The sequence below is a fragment of the Thermobia domestica genome, chromosome 12 (assembly GCF_964235325.1).
Source record: "Thermobia domestica chromosome 12, izTheDome1.hap1.1, whole genome shotgun sequence".
Lineage (NCBI taxonomy): Eukaryota > Metazoa > Arthropoda > Insecta > Zygentoma > Lepismatidae > Thermobia > Thermobia domestica.
The window spans coordinates 71,448,941-71,473,534 of NC_137465.1; the positions used below are offsets into that span (position 1 = coordinate 71,448,941).

At 35.0% G+C, this 24,594-nt stretch overlaps 1 protein-coding gene across 5 annotated transcripts in view; it reads right to left on the reverse strand.

The window, feature by feature from the left end:
* The window catches only part of polybromo (protein), a 251,788-nt gene that overhangs the window by 125,641 nt on the left and 101,553 nt on the right, over window positions 1-24,594 (reverse strand). For all 5 annotated transcript variants that reach the window (XM_081733781.1, XM_081733778.1, XM_081733782.1 and 2 more), the window contains 5 exons: window positions 23,541-23,603; window positions 16,704-16,856; window positions 9,626-9,793; window positions 2,482-2,624; window positions 2,071-2,200 (listed from right to left, as the gene is read on the reverse strand). In XM_081733781.1, the coding sequence (XP_081589907.1) occupies window positions 2,071-2,200; window positions 2,482-2,624; window positions 9,626-9,793; window positions 16,704-16,856; window positions 23,541-23,603 (657 nt within the window). The remainder of the gene's footprint in view (window positions 1-2,070; window positions 2,201-2,481; window positions 2,625-9,625; window positions 9,794-16,703; window positions 16,857-23,540; window positions 23,604-24,594) is intronic.

Sequence of the window (24,594 nt, forward strand, 5' to 3'; positions counted from 1 at the left end):
CGGCAGAAAAAGGACAGCTAAAACTTTCGTTTATTGGTTAGTAATACGTACGGGAATATTAGATTTAATAGTAGTAGCAGTTTCAGGAGTGTTCAAATTAGCTTAGTGACAGAAAGTGATGTGCTAATAATTACAGTTTTGCATGAAGAAAAAATGCTTTTTACTTTAGATATGTGGTAAAAAAAAAAAAAAAAAAAAAAAAAAAAAAAAAAAAAAAAAAAAAAAAAAAAAAAATAGAAGGATTAAATTATATACAAGGATGTCGAAGAATTGTGATCGTCATGAAATCACGAGACCTGAGAATACTCCAAAAGAATTAAACCCAGAGAAAGTACAAATTATGTTCCACTCTTAAGACAGAAAATACTACAGGATTATTTCACTCCTACAATTTTTAAAGAAAGATAATTTCCATTAATACAGAAGTGCAACTGCTACATACTTCAAGATCAAGTTTTGCTTACTCGTGTGATATCTTCAAAATGTTAACGTCTTCAGTATTATTTACAATATATCAATTCTGAAGAAATACCACACTACGTCATTCAGGACCATAAATTTCTCAGTGCAGTAACAAAAATTATTTTTAATGATGACATGTCTTTTGTTTGGTGAGAAATACGATGCGGCATGGCAAAATAATACAAAGAATTATCCACCACCATAGAGAACAAACACACTCAATTATCATATTATTATTATTACGTTAAATATATTCAAATAAATTAACACTCTGTGTTGAAGTCTACAAAAAAAAAAAAAAAAAAAAATAATTAGGACATATGTTAATGTGCAGAAATTAAATCACAGAGAATAAAAACCTTTGACTTTGTAACAGAATACATTTCAATATTATTTAATAGTTGTGCAAGGTTTGAATTATCTTCAGAAATATCTCCTCCGATACTCTTTCTTAATTTTGACTCCGCAATGCACATCTGTAGGCAATTCTCACACGATATTGTTGCAATGTTATGGTCATTTACTAAGACTTATTCTCTCGTTACGAAGTTTTGCTAGTCTTCCTTTCTTTATGATCCTACTTTTTATCCGCATTATGTTCTCAGCTCGTTTCTCTCACATACTTTCAATTACGCCCTGAAATTTATTAATATTATTTAATAAGATTGTTTTTAGCATATAGTTGGATGCAACTCTTTTCCAGTACTGAACATTTGAAGTTTCAAAATCTGAACTAGCAGTTGTTTACATTAGCTACTTCTTTTCTTTACGTATTTCCTTTATTTTTCTCATCACACCGGGTGAATGTCGCACTGTCAACAACATCTAGTTTCTCCCAGTGGTCATCCATCTAAATACTGACCAGATAAGTGCTGTTTGACCTCGGTGATCTCACAAGAACCAGTCAACTAGTGCGGCTAGGCGTTGACAATGACTGTTTGATTAGAATTATTTATCATATTTATGACGTATAAGAAAGACATGCCAAGTATTTGTTGCTCTTATTTTTGCACGCTGGAAAAAAATTTTGTTCTCAAAATTAACATATTATCATTATTAACTTATTGCATAATGAATATATATATATATATATATATATATCATGTCTAGTCTACGCAGCAAACTGCAACTCCATGACCACACTAGTAATATTTGCTATTTAACGTAACTGTAATATAATTTCGCCCACATAAATAATGCACAATTGAAGGGTTGACTGCCAGAATACCATTTGTGTTACGTTTATACTTTCGACAAAATTGGACCTAAAGTCCAGTTTTTCTACAAGTTTTAACACCGTAACAATAAGCCACCGCCCTCTCAGCACTAAATGTTTCCCGATAGGTTAATGCCTTCTCGAGTGAAGAATGACCTCTAGGGGTGGTTCGTGAACCTAACTGAGAAATTTTTATTTTGGCGCTCTGGCATTCAACCCTCCCATCAGAAATCACAGGGTCAACTGCGAAGCACGCACGTGACCCGGTAATTAATTTTATGGTTTAGTAATAATGCATGCATTTAACCATAACATAAATTAAGGTAAATGATAATAATCTAAAATTTCTTGCAATTTAGTATTTAAAAACCACTTAGTAATTAATAACTTACATTTTTAGAGGGTAATTTCAAAAATATCATGGACAATTGCCTTCCTTTAGGATCCTTATAATCCCTAATCGTGTCGAACAAAGTCCTTAGCTTCTGCGCTAGAACATTAATATTTTTCCTAGGTTTTGCCCTATTAAAAGAAACAAGAAAATCAGAAACTACTGTAACACTTTTATTTACTTTAAAGAAAGCAAATTATTTTTCTTCTAAGCTTACAACATGATAGATTTTCCTTATTAACGCATTACAATCGAGGGAAACTTGAAATTACAAAAGTGAATACTTTTCCTTGTACTTTCCTTTTTGTTGTTCTCTAAATAAAGGAAATCAGTGAATAACCAGCTATGATGGCGAATATAGCCCTTATAGAGTTCTTCAAATGGAAATTTGAGAGTAAAGTTGAAAACTTACACTCTAATAACCTTCCTGACGAAATCCTGTCCTGGTGGTGCCAGCTCTCTCACTTTCTCCATAAGAACTTTCTCCAGTTTGTTTGCATCTTCGTAAATGACAGACGCTTCTTCATTATACTGTCTGCAGTTATTAAACATAAGCTGAAATCGAAGAGAAAGTAATCGAGATTAATAATCATCAAGCACACATTATAGTACATACGATTATTCTTTATGTTTAAAAATTTCAAATGATAATGATTAAATAAGAAAAAGAACTAATTCGGCGAAATTTCCCACCACACACTTGTTACGGGGGAACAAGTACAGTATACGTACTGAAGTATAATTTATTATTAGGCGTGCGTTTGTGATGAATATATTCCTAGGTACATATATGAAGACTACTCTTTCTGAAGGAGGGCACGGTAGCTCAATGGTAAAGCGCTTACCTCTGGTGGGTAGGGTCCCTGGTTCGATTCCCAGCCAAGTAAATTTGTGGTGGAAAACATTGTGTCCGTGGGTTTTCTCGGGGTACTCTTGTTTCCTCCCACTTTCTCATTCCACCAAGTCTTCCATCATCATTCACTTATTTTAATCATAGTCTCCCTTAGAAGAAAGATTTCGTGGGACGTTAAAGTGAACGATTTCACTTTTACTCTTTCTGAAAATTGTAACGCCAAGCAGGAATGACAGAATACTTCCAAACTACCATGGTACGAAGTACGAACAAATATAAGTTTAGCAGGATGGTGCACGCCCATGTCCGAAGCTCTTCGTTCGGTGCTTGTAGTACTATCGCAATGCGATTTACGTAGCAACGAATAGCAAACGTGTGAGCGTCACTCTGTCTTGTTGGCGTAAAAGGCTACAATATGAACAGACGACTGCGTTCGAATGGGGTTCCATAGACGGCCTATGGGAAGACGGCTTCTCGTACAGAGCATGCCGCCATAACATGCCATAACAGTGATGAGTAAATAGAAGAAATCGAAAGAAGAAACGCCATGATCTAGCAGTGGAGTGTTTGCATGGTATACAGCGGCGTCTGCAATGTTAGTTCGATACTAAGGCAAAGTAACGCGTCTGCAGTATCTACTGAACATTGCACGAGTGGCACTCTTTCTTGTCGATTTCTGTTGACCCACAATCACAAACGTCTCAGGCTATAATGGATGCGTAAACACCGTTACTGGAGTGCTGAACAGCAGATGGTTGTTCTCTGATCAGTCCTGCCTCAACCTATCCTAGTGATGCCTAAAGCGCGTTAGACACTCTTGCGGTAAACGTATTCTGCCAGTTAGACCGAATGCAGATGTGATGGTATGGGGATTCAATGTGTACACGAGATTTCCGCTGTTGCGCATTATAGCAATATTACTAGTGACCACTACATCAGGGGTATTCTAGAGGTGAAGGTCGAAAGTTCATTTTAGAAAACTTCGGACGCCATATTTCAACAGAATAGTTGATTAGCTGGATTCCCCTTTCAGCACTGAAGGTATAAGGAAAGTGAATTTACAGTTTAACATAGAATCCAAACCAAATAAGCTCCCACAGAGAAACGAGCTCAGGTCTACAATGATCAGCCACACGTATTTTAAAATGTACTAGCCTTATTCACGGAATGACGCATGACTTTGCTTCCCTGGAATGCACAGGCACTTGACATGCAATCTACCAAATATGTGCGGGGGATGATTGGTTGGCCTTGTCCGTCACGCTTCTCTAGTAGTGTTGAAGTATATGGACTGGCAACAAGTAGCTTAGCTGGCGACTAATTTCCTCACGAATACATCCAGCGACTGTTTGATATGACGTTACAACGTAGAAGCAGCTGTTGCAGTTGAAGCAACATAGAGGTTTTATTCTACATTGATTAATCACAGTTAAACATGTTGTACAAGTCTGAAACTGTAATCATTTCTGTATAGTCACGTAACGAATCTGGGTATCAACTTCACTTCATCAATACGTGTCTTCCCTGGTGTAATGTTACAAGCAGCACTATATACGTCTAATGTAGAACTATCTTCGGCATTCAAACCAGCGCCTGAAACGGAAACAAAAATCCTGGATTGTGTTTAGTGGGTTACTATGCAAAACCTGAAGTTCCTTGACATATGATAAAAGAAATAAACGGGACCGCATTCTGTCTTCCAAACGGACAATTGCTTAATTTGTTCACATTCGGTGGTTGTGGAACCAGGGGATGTATGCTAGTTTGTGTTGATGCTCTTCAAACCGTGCTTGGAACACATTATTTTGATAGATTCCCTCACTTATAGAAAGTGAGTCTAGTATGGTCGTGGTATCCCAAAATGAACTCACAGACCTTGTAGGTAAGATTTCCAGATCTTACGTTTTCTCCGTAAGCTTTACGTCTTTCTGGCATGCTTTAAGTTATATTTCTCGTACAAGCTATTTATTCCGGTTTTTATTAAATAAATGACAGAAATTATCGTCTGGGACATTTTTAATGTTTTTATAAGTTATTGCAAAAAATAAATAAACAAATAAATAGAGAAACTGATTTCTAATACATTGTCACCAACACAACCCATCGATGTAACTTAGCTTTCACGCAGAAAATGTAACAGGTTGCGTTATGTCCTATCTAACGGGTGCCCCAACCTTATATTTAAGAAAATGAAAATGATCTCTGAGTTTAACGTCCCGCCATTACAGGGTTTGAAAAAACCCGGGCTTTTTTGAAAAAGCCCAACCCACCTGGGCCCATATGGGTTCTTTCGGGTATTTTCGGGTTTAATTGGGTTTTTTCGGGTTTAATCGGGTTTTTTCGAAATATTTCAATGTCTTTGGGGTAAAAGTGTTAAAATGTGATTTATATTTTAAGATTGTCATTGTCACAACTTGCAACAATTTTCTACTCACTGCTGTTTTGAAAAAAATGGCCGCCATGTTGAAATTTTACATTCGATCGCTGAAAAAATCTATACAGCAAATTTAGCATATCTCGTGCTTCCACCGTCAAAATTACAACTTAAAAGACTGAAAATTGAGCTTCGCAGCGTGGATACTCGCTGGTTTGAAAAAGTGGCCGCCATTTTGATATTTTACGTTGGTATGCCGCCAAAATATATACAAGAAATTTACAGTGTCTCATGCATGTAATCTGAAAATTTTAACTTAAAAGGCCGAAAGTTGTACCCTGTAGTGTGTGTGGTAGAGGCACACAAACGAGTTGAATTGATTTTGTGTTTAACGTCCCTTTCAGCAGCGAGGCTATATGAGACGGGACCTACTGATTAACGTGGAATCCGAACCACATGAGCTCCCTCCGGGAAGCAAACCCGGGTCTCACGCCGAAGACGCGTACACTAACCGCATAGCCATGAAGAAGCTCGGCAGACAAACGAACAAATGTAGATCAAGTCATCCAGAAGCCTGACAGACGTTCGCCAAATATGAATACCAAAAGAGGTCTATTAATTTAAAACAAAGATACAATTCATGTTGTATGAAATAAATAAATGTTTTAAAATGTCTTATACGAAAGTAAGATCTTCCAGCGTAAATAAACCTGCCATATTTTCTCCATGAGAACACGGGACACCTCAGATCCCCTCCCCCCCAACTTTCCAACACAATACAATGACCTGCAGTCTGATTATGAACAGAAGTATAATAGGCCGCGGTGGCTCAGTGATAGAGCGTTCACCTCTAGTCCATGGGGTTCTTAGTTTGATCCCAGTACGCGCCAAGTGAACTTTGTGGTCGACAAACACCTTGTGCGTGGGTTTTCTCGGAATTCTCACGTTTCCTCCCACTTTCTTCATTCCGTCATTTCATTCATTTCTCACCATCACTGTCACCTTGAGCATAGCAGGCATAACCGTGAGACTAAAACTAAAAGATTTCATTATAGTTAATTTTATTTTTCAAGAATATAATAGGCGAAAGTTCACTAAGCAGCAGCTGCTTTTCTTTGTTCGTACCCTGCAATTAATTTACAGACTGAAGATGCTTAAAAACTTAAGATGTGCTATAATAATGCTTTACAGGTAAACAATATGCAAATTATTTAAATCAGTAATACAATCTACGTTCAATATTTTTCGCGCGTTTAGCAATATTTATTTACATGGCTGTATTTGCCAAAATTACGTTCGTCAGTTTAATCTGATGACAAGGTGATTTTTCTCCTTGTGTCGTGTGTAATTGTCAGGACCAGATTTACATTTTTCTAAGACCTGGACCAAAGCACAATTCTGTGCCCCTAGCCTCTGATAAAGATTATAATTCTTGTTAACTTATCTAATGTGTTGCTGGAGAAAAGGTCAGTCATCTTCACTGTGTTTGTAAATATAGAAACACTGAAAGCCATCTTTTTTAATGTTCCGGAGAGTATCCGAGTTTCCATCAAGTGCAATTTCGCTCGTTATCAAGTCGAACAGGGTGGTGTAGTAACTTCCTCGAAACTGTTACCTGCAACAGCGTACTGTTAATATACTAATTACATGATTCCCAGCCAATGTCAGAATTTTTAGTTTTTCACTTTTCGAATAAGCTGATACTGAGAGCAGAAATGGAGCGAAGTTAAAATACGGGACATTTCCCTGTCCCAACTAAATTTACGGGGATTCGGGAAACTCGGGCTCAAAAACGGGACGTATGGCAAGCTTAAGCGTAAATAAATAGTTTTATGTTGAAGTATTCATTTCCGATTCTTCTGCGTTTAATTCGGGAATTTCCGGAGCACTTCTTTCACGGCGTGTACATCAAAACTTCCACTAGTACAGAAATTTGAACTCTGCACTTGAAATAGTAAGCGTTACATAGTCTTCGGAACCCCGAGCAATTAAGCTTCTTAAATTTGACAAGAACTTTTACGCTATTGCTGGTGTTGCTTCTACAGAATGCTTATTTGAAGAGTAGCAACAAATGACTGAACTAAACTGTTATTGTTGGAAAACCAAATTTTAGTTGAAGAATCTTCTGTTTTGCATCAAAGGTAAGAAATAATACTAATACTTTTACTAATGTATTTGCATATGTACTATTAGTACCGGCACCTATGACTTTAAACACGTCAAACGTATGAGTGATAATGTCCCTCGGTGTCGCCAAGTCGACGAGCATAGTATTCACGGAAAATATTTTCTAAAGTACAAAATTGCTTATTTTACTTCAAATAGGCTATAAGCATAATCCATACATTAATTTGTTCTATAACTATCTCAAGCTAAGGTAATTTTTTAAAAATTCATTTAGTGCATTCAGAACTTTATAAAGGTCTTATGTTGAATGTTGTTGTATACCTTAACGTGAAAGCCTCTAATTCGGCCAAGGAAAGTCTAAAATCTTATAAAAATCACCTACAATGTTATCACCTTAGTTGTACCAATAATATACTAACAAATAGATCAAAAACCCAGGTGGGTTTTAAAGTGGGTTTTTTCAGGTGGGTCCAACCCGAAAAAAACCACCGGGTTTTTTCGGGCTGGGCCCACTTGGGCAAACCCTGCGCCATTATGCCCTTTAGGTTAAGGGAGACGGATAATTAAGCAAAGTGAATGATGATAAAAGAATCGGCGGAATGAGAATCTAGGAGGAAACGGGAGTATCCCGAAACAAACACGAACACAATGTTGTCCACCATAAACTTAATTGGTCAGGGATCGAACCAGGGACACCACACACCAGAGGTGAGCACTCTACCTCTGAGCCACCGTGCCTCCCTTATATTAAGAATAGTTTAGTTTTAGCATCTTAGCCTTCGTCTGTCAATGCCGTCTTGATCATATCGCAGTTTGGACCGATCCTGATATATCCTGTCTTGATAATAATATAAAATTCCCGTTTCCACTTACAACTATTCTATTTTACTATGTGAAACCATATACGTACGTGTGTTATACATAAATTTTCCATGTTATATGTCGCTATTTTTTTAAATCCCTAAGAAATCTGGCAACCCTACTTACATGGCTTGTTCATGCAAGGTATCACGGGATCTGTAAAATACAAAGATGCGATTCCCTACAGCATAACAACTGTTCCCATGCTTGACAGTTAAAAGCAGAAGTCAACATTGCATACTTCAGACGGTGCTCGCCAAGCATACACTCGCATCCTCTGATGGGGAAAACAGATGAATTTATGTCATCATCTGACATGTTTTCATTGCTCAGCAGTCCAATTCCTATACTGTAGTTTGCGAAATTCACCGGTATCATTCATGAAAGGCTTAGCGATACCAACAAGCTGCACGGGACGTTATCGACTTGAAGCAGAACCCTTTTCCTGTTGATCAAAGTCGACTATTTGCCACAGAAAGCCATGAAACCGTTTTAATTGTCCATCGTAAAAAGGTTCCTATCCACAATTCGGCCGTCTGGAACGAGTCCCCAGAACCCTGCACCACCGATATTACGTCATATGCACAACGTGAACTTAATTCCAAACTTTCCCATTTGTACAGAACTCCTTGGCCTGATTTAACCAAAGGGCTATGGCGGAATATGGCAGAAACATACATTTTTATCATTTGTGACGATCCAATTATAAAACCAACACCACGAAGATTTTGTAGCAAGTACTGACACAGAGACAGTTGTCTTTCGGCTTGCAAGACACTAGTCGAGTAATCTCCAGCGAAACTTCAGTCGAGGATACATGGTGCTTTGGAATCATTCCATCTGTGTTGCCAATTGACTTGCGCGTGGATCGGTCGTTACAGTTCGTTCTAAGATGCCCTGTTCTTCATGGCAACGAGTCTCTTGACCCGAGATTTATCCTCGAACGTTCCTGTCCCCTAACCTGAATCACAAAGGACATTTTTTGGTTGTCTGAATATCCACAGTTCTCTCCTTTTCTGACGCACATGCATATTCTGTAGCTTCTACTCTTTTCTTCCATTAACAATTTAACAGTATACAAACAGCCACTTGATCAAGCTACATGCTTGGCTGTCTCAGATAGAATCTATCAGCAGGCATCAATACGGAAGTTTTAATTTTAAGCCTAGAAAGATTCGTCGTTAGGATTTAAAGAGACAGAAACACATACTAAAAGACAGTGAGCGAAAGAGAAAGAAATACTACAGAGAATTAAACAGAGTGGTTCTTGATTAATGTCTGATATTTTGAATGTTGTACGAAAGAATGAGTAGCCATATCATGACAATTATGAAATGTTACCTTAAAATCTTCAACGAGTTCTTCTATGGTTGAGTATTTCTCATTCTTAATGTTGGATTCTATTGTTAGCATATCGATAGGTTCGGCAATTACTTGATAGTAGTCAGGGTACAGCTTCTTCGATGGTTTCTCCATGAACATTAATATTGGTTGCCTTCCATCTTCTTGCTGTAACAAATATATATATATATATATATATATATATTTATAGAAATTATGTCTTTTAAACCTAGGCGGAAAATTATATCAATATGTAGAGAATTTACATCACTATGTGTTTATTAATACATAGAGATTTTACCTCACTAGACATATACTAACACATGGAGATCTTATACCACTACATATAAAATTATTTTTCACCACAACAGAATTGCATGTTTAAAATGCAAAGAGCAGAAGGAAAAGATATTGTTTCAAATGATAGTTTTTGTTTTACTTGAGTATCCCTACGGATGTATTGGGTGCTTGCTGTATCCTTCCAGTAAGCTCTGATGTGGAATTTCTTTCCTTTTCTACATATGGTCAAATCCAGAAAATTTATACTCTTCTTAATTTCAGTTTTCTTTGTTACTTTGATATTGGATTGTATAAAGTTTAGACTAACTCACTCATTCATTCTATAGCTTATGAAACTCGGAGGTTCAATTGCGTATTCACAAAAGCTCTTCATTGACTTCTGTTCTTAGGTAACTGGATTCAGTTTCTATTTTGTATTGTATGAAGTTTAGACTATTATACACAAATTCTAACTGAGCATTTTTCTTATACAAAAATTACTGTGATCCAGAAAACGGTAGTGTTTTGAATATTGCAATTCTGGAGATTTTAAAATTTCGGCTATAAAATGATTCAGAATAAAGTTTGCCGAGAAAGGAGATACGGGTCTCTCACAGCAAATGCGTCAATGTTCGTAAATTTTATTTTATTTTTTTAAATTTTGTTAATTATTTTTTTTTTACGGAAAATTATTTTTTAGACAGTGTTCGAAGAAGTTAAGTACTTCAACTACTTCAATCTGGTGGATTTTCTACTTTGCTAACAAAATCCGAATACAGTCCATGTCGAACGTAAGGGAACAGATGTATATCCTCCACATCAACGGACGCAAACAAATTGTTAACACAGTTTCTTCTCATCAATCGACTTCAGTTCTGCACATGTCTATGAAGTCTTATGTATATGCCAAGGTACTTATATAGGTATGGCAAAGACGAGCACATATACTATGCTGAAATAACATCTTCAGGGTACCAAATGTAACGATGCCCCCACATCAGGCCTTTAAAAACACCTGAAAGTCCTAAAGCATAACATCGATGACGTAAAATGGATCAAAACAATCATCATAAACCGTTGAAAGACTGGCTACATGTTTTTTGTTTATTTATTTATTTATTTATTTATTTATTTATTCGAACAAGGAGATCAAAATTAAATTTGGTTAAAGGCATTCTGGACAGATGCTGGAATAACGTCACTGACACCACGTCGCTACCATTTACTGAAGAAGAAAGAAGTAAGATGTGTATTCTGTACAGCAACGAGATGTTTATACTTATGAGCAGGGTTGGCTGGTTTAAACCAAGGTGGTTTAAACCATGCTGGCTTTTTTTAAAAAAAAAATCAACTGGTTTAAACCAAAAAGCGAAATATGTTCTCGTAAAATCTTGATGGACACACTTTGTGGGTTATCAACTTTTAACTCCCATATATTATTCGTATTATATTCAGACCTGAATTCCCCATTCACTACTCAAAGGGATTATACTACAAAAGCAACTTTTGTTTTTTTGTATAAGTTTATGAATGTTTCTTATGTGATTTTTGTATAGTTTATTATTATTATTATGCAGTTGCAATCAAAGAAAAATTCTAAATATTGTTTCGTTCTAATAATGTTTACTATTGATAAAATACATCGAAATGCTGAACTTTGGGGGGGGGGGGGGGGTCATACAAACCGCACGGGACGCATTTATTGAAATCAGAAGTATCTTTGATATCTATTTATGTATAAATGGATCAAAGTGGACTTAAATTATTCGTATCTTTATTCACTTTTCGTACTGATATACCAATTAAGTTGTATTTCTTTAACTTGGACTAATAAAAGTCGTAGTGAACTAACTTGGACTAAATTAGTTCTTCTGTACTCTGCAGTATTTTGAAATTGTCCATATGTAAATCTGTATAATGGTTTCACCTGTTCAACTATTTATCTTTTTGTCCTTCTGAAATGACTCTTGACAATTATATTAACAAGTAGTAAAGATCAGTACAACGTATTTTTATCAGGAGTCCTTCGTGAATGAGTCGGCAGACGTATCGCAGTTGTGACCAATTAGTCCCGGTTTCGAGTCCAAATGAAGGACAATTTCCTTCGGATGTAAGCCGAGAAGCGGTTGGATTCCGCTTTAAGAGTTATGTGACCCCTTCCAACATAACCCGGTTGTTGCATAATAACACCAAGGTGAAACAAACTTATTTTTGTCCATATGTGATATAAATACATAGAGCAAATTATTTAAACCAAAAAACCTGGTTTAAACCGAAAAACCGGGTTTAAACCAAAAAACTTTTTTTTTTTTGGTTTTTTCAATAAAAAACATGGTTTTTGCCAACCCTGCTTATGAGTATAAGCATTTAATTTCCACACTCCTTATACCGACCAAACACCATTTCGTACGTAAGTCTTGATAATGCTGAGAGCTTTCAGCGAAAATTCGACGTTCAATGTAATTTTTTAAAACTGTCTGTAATAATTTGGAGAAGCAAAAATGAGTAGCGTCGAGTGTATTACTTCACAGTTGTTCGAAGCACAAATGATATTTTGAACAAAGACTCACCGACCGCCAACCTTCTTGGAACGACGTTGATATATTTACTTTCTTCACTTTTAATGCAAACCAGCCATCGAACTCAACTTTAATGATACTACGCAGATATATGTCTATAATAATAATAATTTTAAAAAAAGAGCTTTTTTTTATAAGCAATAAACACTTTATGTCCCTGTATAAAATTGATCCTGATACTTTAGGTTGTTACCTAACCTTTATCAAGCAACGAACGTGTGGTGAAAAGAATAAACGTACAACAGATAAAATTGTAGATTACATAATAAAAGAGAAATACAAACAATCAAGGACACTGTTACTAACTACGTACTAACACGGCCAACATCACAATTTTAGACTCTACGGAGGTCAAACTTATGACTCATCCGCCGTATAGCCCTGACCTGGCCTCGTGCGATTTTTTGTTCCTCAGGATCAAGATTTTGCAGTCCTGAAGAAGCTGTAGTAGCTTACGAGAATGAACTTTCAACACTTGAAGAAGACTGGCAACACTGCTTCCAAAAGTGGTTTTCGAGGATGCAAAGTGTGTACATTGTAATGCTGAATACTTTGAGAAAATGTAAGTGTTAAATTGATTTTAAGTATGTAAGTTATTTCACATCTCAAAACTTTCGTAGTGACTCTCGTAATAAATGCTTAGTACATTAATCATTACGTTAGAATTTTGTGAAGATAGTGTGTCGTGTGAAATGATGGATTGTATTTTCATTTCGTGGCTCAACATTCAATAGTAGTCATGTAGCAAATCATTCCGGATAGTTTCCAATTAATCACAGAACATAATAGCTGTTTGCAGAATTGGTACTGTTTAAATATATGTGTTCAGCTTACATTTGCGATACTACTCTGCAGCTTTGAAAACTTTTTTTCCACGGCACCTGATTAAGCCAAGTTCACTACTGTTCGCAGAGGTGACGAAGTGGATAGGATCGAATAACATGGAAAATTTATTACAGTAGAATCTCGTTATACCGTACCAGGGCGTCCAAAATACCTAATGTTCATGAATTTTCATTTCTTCTACTTCCAGTAGATACAGTGTTTTGAAATTAGTTGACGCCTCAATATGTAACGAATCTTGCGGATTGGGAGCGACTAGTAAGAATTTGGCAAACAACTTAGTAGTACAAAATTTATTTTATTTATTTTTTTTAATTTGGTACACCCTGTTAGGATTTCTTCTATTTTATTGACGTTTTTCTAGTTTTCCATATTTTACTCGTAACTCTTTTCAGTTTCTGAGGGTTCGGATATTTTTTTAATTAGAAATTCTAAATTAAGAGACTATACCAACTTTCCGGCTGGACCGGCCGTAATCTGAGTGAACTGGTACCGGAAACGGTTAATAGTCAATCATTCCACAGGACTTATTCCTTGTGAGGTGGTTGCTTAGAAGGCACGGATTCGTACTTAAGAACTCAGAGACCCCGTTGGGTCACGCATTTAGTAGGCCGCCTGTTTTCGGCATATGAGAGTATATTTGGCTGTGGATTGTTGTATGTCTAAATCGTCCACTTATCTTTGTAGTTTTAGTGTCCTAGCTTATTCTTTTGGCGCGCCGCTGTTTCTTCTCTAGCTAAACTTCTATTTTCTCTTCTCTAAGTATTTTTTAAATTTTCCAGCCTGCCCCCAAGTTCTGAACTTGACACATATCAACTGTTTAATATATATCATTTGAACCTGAATTACCAAGTGAGACGTCGCGAGACACGACTCGTGGAGATATTTGTTGATGTGGAATATTAAGGGAGCGTTTTCCATCACATTTCGACCCACTGCGGTAGCGAGCGCTGGATCAGTATACGATTAAATTTTGCTTTCGTTCCTTTTATCATTATCCGTTTGGAATTCTCCGTTGGACTATCGGTCGTTTCTTCTTTCGTTTCCATTGGTTACCATAAATGTGAATGTTGTAGTTGTTTGGGCCCAAAAGTAGTATTAACATTTTAGAGTCATATATTTATATATATTCTGTGTTTACGTGCCTGCCTTGCACATTAAATGTCCACTATTTTAAACAGAATGCTTGAGAATATGAATTTTATTATTATGTGCGGTCAATTAGTTAGATTTGTGATATAATGGGATTTTCTTATGTGAAGTCTTGCAACCTTGAAAAATTTATTTGTTGGGATAATTAATTTGAAAGATTAAATAATTATTGAGTATATGTATGTTGAGATATAAATGCGAATTGAATATAAACATATTAAAGTGAAATGTATAATGTTTAATTGAGTAGATAAATATGTGTAAAGGATCTTGTTACGAAATATCCGACGAATATAAAATGTAAATATTAAAATACCGCCGCATGTTAGATAATTTTCTTCAAGTTTTGTGATATTATTAAGTAATATATGTAACGATTAACATCTTCTGTTGTTATCCTAACTGCATGTAGCATGGAATTAAGGCAGGTCGTAATCTTAATCCTAATTTATCAGCAAGTCTATCCTCAAATTTACAAACCTGAAATCCTTTTGTATTACTACGCTTCAATTTTATCCATTATATACTAATCCTCAAAATTGAACAGTGTTTCCACCTCAGTGAGCAAGCTCTTGATACGAAAAAGAAATCCCTTTGGAGTTAGAAAATTCTCATTTTGTTATACATTGTACAAATATAACTACAAATATGTGCGCCTTGTGATATAAGGCAATAGCGATTTAAAGCTGGTCAATGAACGAGTTAATAACTGAAATGACCCGATAAGTGACGTTGTCACCGTGATATGAGTGACAAAACTTAGTTCTTTTGATCTAGGAAATGGAAGAATGTATAGACAAATACGTCTATAGACTGAATATGTGTCGTTTAAAATTTTATCCACATGATCTCATGTGCGTGCATTTAGATAAAATGAAGTTAAAAATGGACATCAAAAAGGTGCTTTGATAATACGTGTGACTTCACATATCGTCTGAAGTACGAGCGAGGACTCGTTGGAGTTTTTGTTTCTTTTAGTTTATATATATGAGATACAGACTCATTCTAACCACCATTTTAAGTTTTTTTTTATGCAATATTGTAGAAAAATTTCCATCTTATTTTATCAACATTTAAATAATTATTTTTTTTCTTTCTTAGTCTATCTGTTACTAACGAATATATGTATCTACGTAGCTGTAATTCAATATTATATGTGGAATGATACATTTATATGTAGACTCATTTCCACGTTCCCAACATTTTGTGTTTATATTTTCAATAGATGTAATAAATGTTCACAAATTGTGGTTAGATGATGGTTTCTTTAAAACTGATTCACCTATAACAATACATTGCCCTGTATGTATGTGTGTGTGCGTGAATGAGTGTCAATTTAGTCTTAAGTAGTAGCATTTAATCTTGATTTATGACCATAGTGTTTATAAGTGTGTAATAACATGTTATATGTATTGATGTATGACGGAAGTCATGAAAGATAACTAATTCTAAATTAGTCTAAATTGGCTTTGAAAGGAAAGCCAAAATAACAGGATAAGCTCAAATAACCATAGTCTTTTCAGGAATCTCAAAACTTCTATTTGTGGAAAATATGTAACTACTTTGATTTTTTTTCTTTGGCTAATTCGGATGTGTGTTTGATCTCCGCCATAGATATTCAGATACTGGATAAAGATTATATAACAGGGAATCTATTAAATTAAACTTCTCGTCACCTGGGCTGGGTTAGGGCAATTCCCACTTGTGCAGTTGCCTGGATCCAGGTCAGGGTAGTATGAGGGAACTTGTCTCTTCAGGATCACTTCAGAATTGATCCTCAAGTAATAACATTCGGGTATGGATCACCTTCTCAATAACTACTCAAATTTATTTACCATATTTTCATTATTATCCAGTAATCCTTTATCTCTAGTTCCTTCTTCCCATCTCCTCTTCCTCTTCCTTTTTTCCTCCTTTTTTCTACCTTCTTCTCTTGTTTCTCACCCTTTCTTTTCCTCTTTCTAATAAAACTGAAAGGGGTCGTGACTCGGAGTTGTCGCTTTAGACACGGTCATTAAATTCTTCGGAAGTCCGATAATGATTAACCAATAACGAAATATACATATAACCAACATAAAAATTCCAAAATTCATTTATTTTTATTTCATATTTACTAAATTATCAAATTGAAGATTAACATATAGCGACACACCATTTCCCAATCACGATGACCTATTTCACAGCGTGTTTTTCACACTTTAATTTGCCAAAAATTAGTTACTCACTACATATTCTATGAGTCCTCTGTAGAGAGTCATAAGTCTTTTCTTCATAGGAATTTCTTCCTTCAATTTCCCCTTATTTGCTATTGCACCTGCGAGCTTTCCTTTCCTCCGTCTTCCACCTTTATCATCTGAATCTTCGTCGCTATCGGATTCCTGAAAATAACACATTCACATAAAATACAAAGAGAATATTTACAGTATAATTAATCATTAAGAAAAAATATAGTTCAATAGTAAGTCTATGACTATGGTTTGGTGCAAATTTATTTTGCGAGGTGAATGAGTCTATAGTACGTCCGCTCTACTGGTATACAGTTGCTGTCCGATGCCGACACACCGCGGGTTGTGTAGGATGTCACCAAACTCAGTATGGGGACTTATTTATGGCTGGTCGAAGGAAAGTCAGTGAGGGTGACAGATCTGTTGTTGCCACATTTTCCCTTTTTGTTATTTCTAGAGGTCTTTTTCTTTGTTAAAAAAAAAAAAAAAAAAAAACTACATTAAAACATAATAACTCAGAATTTTGTATACGAAGAAACGGTTGCAAAACTGCTAACATATAGAGAAGTGGTTAGCGATTGATAATAATAATTACTATCCATATTTAAGTATTACGTTTGTCCTACAGATTTCCTAAGTAAGTTTTAAATGAGCACATATGATTCTTTTATTAACTAGTGAATCCGCAATGACTTTAAGAAACAAGCAATTGGAATTTTGCAGACCAGGAAATAAACCTTCATAATTATAACAAAAGCACAATAACATGAATTCACGCAGATGTTCATTTCTAATTTATACTTCAGCCAAATGCTACTGGAACTTTCTTATTTTATATTTTTTCACTAGTTCCTAGAGTTTTTCCTAGTGTTGCTTTAATTCTACGTCTTTCCTACACGGCTAATTAAGCGTAATTTATTGTTAGGATAAATAGTATTAGACTAGTGTTGCTCCCGAGACGAGAAATATGCTTTAAATTTGACACGAGATTAGAAAAATGACCATTCTCGTCTCATTTTCGAGACTAGAATCGAGCGAGACGATAAATTTCACGAGTCTGGCGGGCAACTCTAGTTTATCTCAGTCTTAGTTCTCAAAATTTGTTTTATTGATACGTGAATCATAACATAAAATCATAAGTTGATAGAATGATTGTACGAACACAGTGTAGAACATTTATCATGTTTATAAAGATACGCAAGTCTTACGCCATATACTCCAATGATAAATATGGTTTGAGTGTTATATCATTTTCTTCATGAACGCTTAAGGGTTCTGGTAATTTCTAGTGAAATTAAGACAAGTGAATCTTGTTTTACAATTGAAACTATGTAATACTTCCAAACCATCCGAATACAATATTTAAAACTTCGAAGTAGTTGGCTACATCTATAACTACTGGATGTAATAGAGGAATATCATCAAAGAAAGAACCTGTTCCTGAGTCCATATACATAAAACATTTTTCGCTATTCCTTATTGTTTTTGTTCTATGGCGAAATGTTGAAACCAAAAATCGTTAATTTGGATCATTTCCAGCTTGAATAGAGGATTAACGGAGGATATAGAATCTATTCTTGGGACGCTGAATAGATTGCAAAAGAAGTGCTTCTCAATATCTTTTCCAGTTCTTGCTTTATGAAAATCAGTATTGAAACCAGAAGTACTATAGATTGAACTACTTCCGGTTTCGATATTGTGTTGCAGGTTGTGATATATATATATATATATATATATATATACTCCTGAGACCATGAATCGATTGCAGAAAAATGTTCCTCGCTGTCTATTACTATTTTTGTTCTATGGCGATAAATACTGAAACCTGAAATGATTATTTTTAATGACTTTTGGTTTGAATAGAGGGTTAATGTAGAGGACAGGACCTTTTTCGGGGTGCTGAATCGATTGCAAAATCCGCATCTCGATATCTCCTATTGTTTTGACTGTGATAACTGACGACAGACGAACGGACGGACAAACCCGTTCTGTAAGACTTCCGACACTTATGCATAGCATAGTTTGAAAATCTAAAATATCAGGTCCTAAATTTTGTATGTGAATTTACAAAATGAAACGAGACAAGGACATATTTTTCGATAATCGAAACTAGAGAAAAAAATTCTTCGAGAAGAGAGACGAGATGTGACTTACAAAATTTAGATAAGGAAACCCTATTTCTCGTGTCGACTCGTGAACACTGCTGTATCAGACGTATTTCTTATTATATTGGTAGTAGTATTCGAACTGTGTTACACAATAGGCTTCAGTGTTATCAAAATTGGAGAATGCGTCTATTACAGTACGTTCCTTAGGTTTCGCTACAGTCAATAATTACTATTTATATAACGCTTATATTCTATTGCTATTTAATCAGTGTTCAAGGGAGACGTTTATGCTTATTGTGTTACATTGCTCTAGTTTCCAGGAAAATGTTTACTTTATCCGAGTTACGGGAAAGTAAAAGAAAAGTGTGTTGTGAATTAAAAAAAAAAAAAAAAAGACCGAAAAAAAAGGAAGGAAAAATAGTCACGGACCCTCTCTTTCTTGACAATTTGAAAAGACATAAGGCAACGTCGTACAAGCATTGATGGATCGGTTTTGCCAGCGGGAGAGTTGTCCCCTGACGTTATTTGAGTGCTGTTTTGCGGTTTTTGGGAGAAAGGGACCATGCCTTTGAGTTGCTGAAACTGTATACCAGTAGAGCGGACGTACTATAACAGATGTGGAATTTAAATTATTCGTTTATTCCTGTCTATTGAAGTAAGTATCAGCCTGTTCATACAATTGTATTTCATATGAGAAAAAAATTGGTTAAAAAGAAAAAAAAGAAAAATTCGCATTAATGGAATTTCTGCATTGTTAATAAACTTAAGATTCACTGATCGATGATTTCAATTGGCTTTTGTACAAGTATTCACTCTTTTGATTTCTTTTATTTTCCCATTGACTTCGGTACAACTTTCTGCAACTTTAGAGTAAGGTTAAATTCAAGACAGGGGAGAAGATAAGGTAAACTAACTTGATTCAGAAGTTATTGGTGAAAGAAAAAAAAAAAGAAAAAAAACCCATCAAACTGAATATACAACTGAACGTATGGATATTTACAATATGTTTTTGGCAGGTAGAGATCATGAGACGTGACCACTGTCAAACTTTCGAATTACTAAACATCCCACTCTCATATGGATTAATTCATTTCAAATGGTCACATTTGGAGTCACCAACGGTTGCTCAACCATCTCAGATTTTTTTTTTCCATGATGGATAAAAGTCCGAAACCACAATTACTTCCTCTTCTTAAAAAATGACAGTTATGTTTATGTCATATCAATGCAATATCCTTTGGCATTTGTAGCTATTTTCGCGAAATGAAATATCGAGTTCAGGATCATGCTGGAGATTTGGGACAAGCTAAATGTTTTAGGCACTATACTATAAAGATAAAACTGATTACGTGAAATAACCATTGACAAGTTTCATCCAGTTTTTAAAGTTCAATAGCTCTGGTGCGGAAGAGAGTGAACACTTTAAACTCACCTACTAGATAGCTGTAAGCAGAAACCGAATTTGTATAGGGTAACTGTCCCAATAATTGACAGTATAAGAACAGTGTTTGACAAATTGCAAGTTTCTTCACCCTTTAAATGAGCCTGGCTTACTGATCTCTCGTAGAGGTACGAAGGCATTCTTCCTTCATCTATATAGACCATCATAAAAATAATAGACTAATAATTATTATTTTTTACAATATGTATACGAAAAGTTGATCATTGTACCAGTAATTGACACCAAGATTTGTGAGATTCACCAGTAATTGACACCTTGTGACCCAGTAATTGACATCTCCTAATATCTTATTCTAATGAACCATATAATTTTCTACCAACTTATCAAGCTGATTTATAAGTTTCCACCTGGATAAACATGTTTATTTCTTTCGCTAATATAGCTATTATAGTACTATTTTGCACTGTCCATTGATTTTCTGTTTTCTTTGGAGAACTACTACTTAGAGGCAAATATTAACAGTGGTGTGGGATTAACAACATTGCAAAGGAAGAAAAGGTGGCAGCATTTGTTTGTACCTAGTCCTGCAGTCTTGTTGCGTTGGGAAAAAGACGACAGTGTCAATTACTGGTACACTGTCAATTATTGGGACAGTTACCCTATTCGATGGATACAAAGTTTCTGGCAGCTTAAAATACGTGAAACCAGAGAAAAAGTCACCATTAATTTATGTAACAGTGGGAAGATTTTTTTTTATATATATATAACAAACGTAACTTGAAAATATATTCTAGTTGCCTGCACTTAACAAATACAGAGTGGGAATGTGTCTTACCTTGATTAAGAAAATGTATTTTACAAACTATAAGCAGTAGGAACATAAACTTTCTTCTGAATATTACATGTAACATACAGAAATTACTATGGAAATGGTATGACTCATACAATATGAAATTCACACATATATGTAGATATACAAATCGGTATCCATTTTCTTTTCAATCTGGCTATGTTGACTCAACGAATTGCACTCTTGTCTTTTGTCATAGAAACACGCCAACATAGATTTTCTTCGGATCGCAGTTGTAAGTAGAAATACTTAATTTTTCCTTTCGTTATTTAATTTTTTTATTACACAAAATTATCGTATATTTATGATTTTAGGGCGAGGTCATCTGTCCCAATTTCGTAACCAAAAATACGGGGTCGTCTTGTTTTCGCGAAATATGATGCGGAATTTCTCTTTACCGAACAGAATCAAGAGTTCCTATTGAGTTCTAACTTCACCTTCTTACCCGCTTACCACCTGAGCCTTGTACGTTCGCAGATTCAGTGGACTTTCCAGTGAGGAAGAATAAGGAAGGTCAGTATTTAATTCAATTTTCGGTGTAGTCTTATAGTAAGTTCTGAAAATATATCCAGTATGTATTGTAGATGTATTTTTTGTAATCCTTCGTACACAGTAATATATCTTGTGTTTAATGTTATAAAGAGTAATTCGGAGATAGGCAATTAAATTTAAAATTAGTTACACATCCATTCGCCTTTGGTAGTATATTATTCATTTCCATTATACTCTAGTGCCGCCAACTCTCCATTATACTTTAGTTAATCCTAGAAACAAATATAAACAGTGTTCCCGGTTCCAGCCTGATGTAAGGAAATTACAGATAATTCCTCACCGATATAGGTGAATTGTTGAAGTAAATTTCAACACACGTTCGTAAAAATAATAAAATCAAAACGAAAAGCTCTTAGGATACAAGGAAGGAAGATCAAAGAACAAAAAAAAATCTGATAGTTTATCTTATAATTCACGGTGAACATTCTTTCTACATCGAATATTACTTCTTACTGATGAATAACAGAAATATTCATCATCCATTCTCTTTCTACGAACATTACTGATTTAAATGAGGTAACTTCTCATGTCTATACAAGTGCAATTCACATTAAGGATGTCAATTAAAGAAAACTGCATATCAAGTATAGAATGCAGTGTCCAATACTGCGTGAATATAATGCCCTTGGATTAGAGGGCATTTTCGCATTAGAAAGCAAAGAAATGAAAAACGACACATTACTGACAGGAACAGGAGGCACTCAATTGGAGAAACTGAAATAAGTCTTAAGAGAGAGAATGCGCGGCAAGAAGTTTTAAAAGAATTGAAAGTAACAAGGATACGAAGAATACAATGGTAAGTTTCAAACAGAACAGAAAAAGCAATAATATTCAGAAAAATATATTGTTTTAATTTATTTATTATAAGAATGAAGAGTATTAGTTGGATCAACCGGAAAACGAATGAGAGGATGTTAGAAATGATGGGGTAGAAAAAAACACTTTTAGATATTATTGAAAAGAGGAAGAGAAATTGGTTGGGACATTGGCTGAGAAGAAATCGTATCATGAGGGACGTGTTAGAGGGTATGATGGCAGGAAAGAGAGGAAGGGGGCGAAGGAGGCTACAATTAATGGACGATATGAAAGCAGACATAACATACGTGAAGACGAAGGGATTAGCAGAGGACTGTGGAGAATGGAAGCTTCTCAGTTGCGGGAAATGACCAGCCAATAAGGGCAGAATACTTATGATGATGATAATTTATTTGATAGCAACTGATGTTCATATTTTTTATCTTCGTGAATTTTAATGGATTAAAACCTTTAGTTTAATGTTTCACATTGATGTTCTTTGGGCTAAAAGAAATAGATGACTAATAGACATATATGATGATGGAGAAATAACTACGGCGAACGGGAAGAATAGCAAGAAAATTGGGGACCATATGTGTGAACCTCTTGAGATCAAATCAAAAACAATTTACCACTGAGCATCAGTGCCTCCTATTTTTTACATAAAAAATAAACAAATACAGTATCCATTTGATAATACTACAATTTCTGGTTGCTTTGAGTTCTTAAGTGCATCGAAGACTGATGAAGCCTCCGACTATCCCAACTCACGGAAATCCTACTTTTCATAGTCTTTCAATAGCACATTTTCACGCCATGAAATGTTTAAAAAAATAAATAAATAAAATAGAAAAAAATAAAATAAAAAATAAATTCGAAGGGCAAGATTGGTATAACCTGAATACAATGAAACAGCATACATATTTTTAACTGGAGGACGTAATATTATTGGCTTACTGCAATATACACCTAATGCAGTTCAAATTTATGGGTCTATTAAATACGCTAAGCATCCCAGGCGACTGTTAGCAAAGTGCACAGAGACACAGTACGCAATGAAAAACGTATGGAACAATTAAGAAGGAAAAAAAATTGACTACACAAGAAACAATTGTATATGCACGACATACCTGATCGAATTCCAAAAGTTCCTGTACCTTCGCTTGCATTATTTTCTGAAGTTTTACAGCATCCTTGAAAATAAAAGATAAGATGTGATACAAATTTTGAAAAATATTAGAATCTTGAACTATTATACACAGCTATTCTTCAAATTTACGTTGTTTTTCATATAAAATTTAACTTTTATTTTGATGTATTCATGTTAAATTTCGTAGTAATTTATATTTTAATTTTAAGTAACAATGATTATCCATTTTCCAAAAACGCATCGAAAACATTGGTTACCACATTACTATTTTACATCAAATAGTAATGTGATAACCATTAAAGAAAAATTAAAGGAAAAACTACTGCCCGTTTGTTTATATATAATCTTATTCTCTAATATCATTTGCCATCAATTATAAGAAACTACAAACTATGTCCTTTATTTTAATGAATGAGTGAAAACCGTAACGTTATAAGTAACATGTGATAAAAAAAAATTAGATAAGTTCATCAATGACAGCCAGAAACAAAAAAAGTACATATGGCAAAGAAATGAAATGAAATCTTTCAGTTTAACGTCCCAGATTATGCTTTTGAGGCGAAAGGAGACGAATGGTTAAGGCAAATGAATGATGATGGAAGAGTTTGGTGTAATGATAATGTGGAAGGAAACGGGAGAACCTCTAAAACACACGGACATGATATTGTCTACCACAAACTTACTTGGCCGGAGATCGAACCAGGGATCCCCTGCACAAGAGGTTAGTGCTCTACCACTTTGCCACCGTGACCTCCTCGTCTGGCAACGAGATCTAGGCACAATAATATTATTTGCCATGGTTATACTTGTTCGTATTTGCACCTTTCTTAAGAAATTTAAGGGTAACTCAACTTTGAACTTGTTTTTCTCGGAAACAAAATTTATGTATTTATACTGTTATGGTTTTCAGCTATTCAAATGTTCTTTAATTTTGACCATTAAATGCTCGTTTATATTACACGATGCCAACCGTAGATCAGATTCCAATTTTAATTACAAAACTGTACTATTGACACTAAATTCAATATAAAATA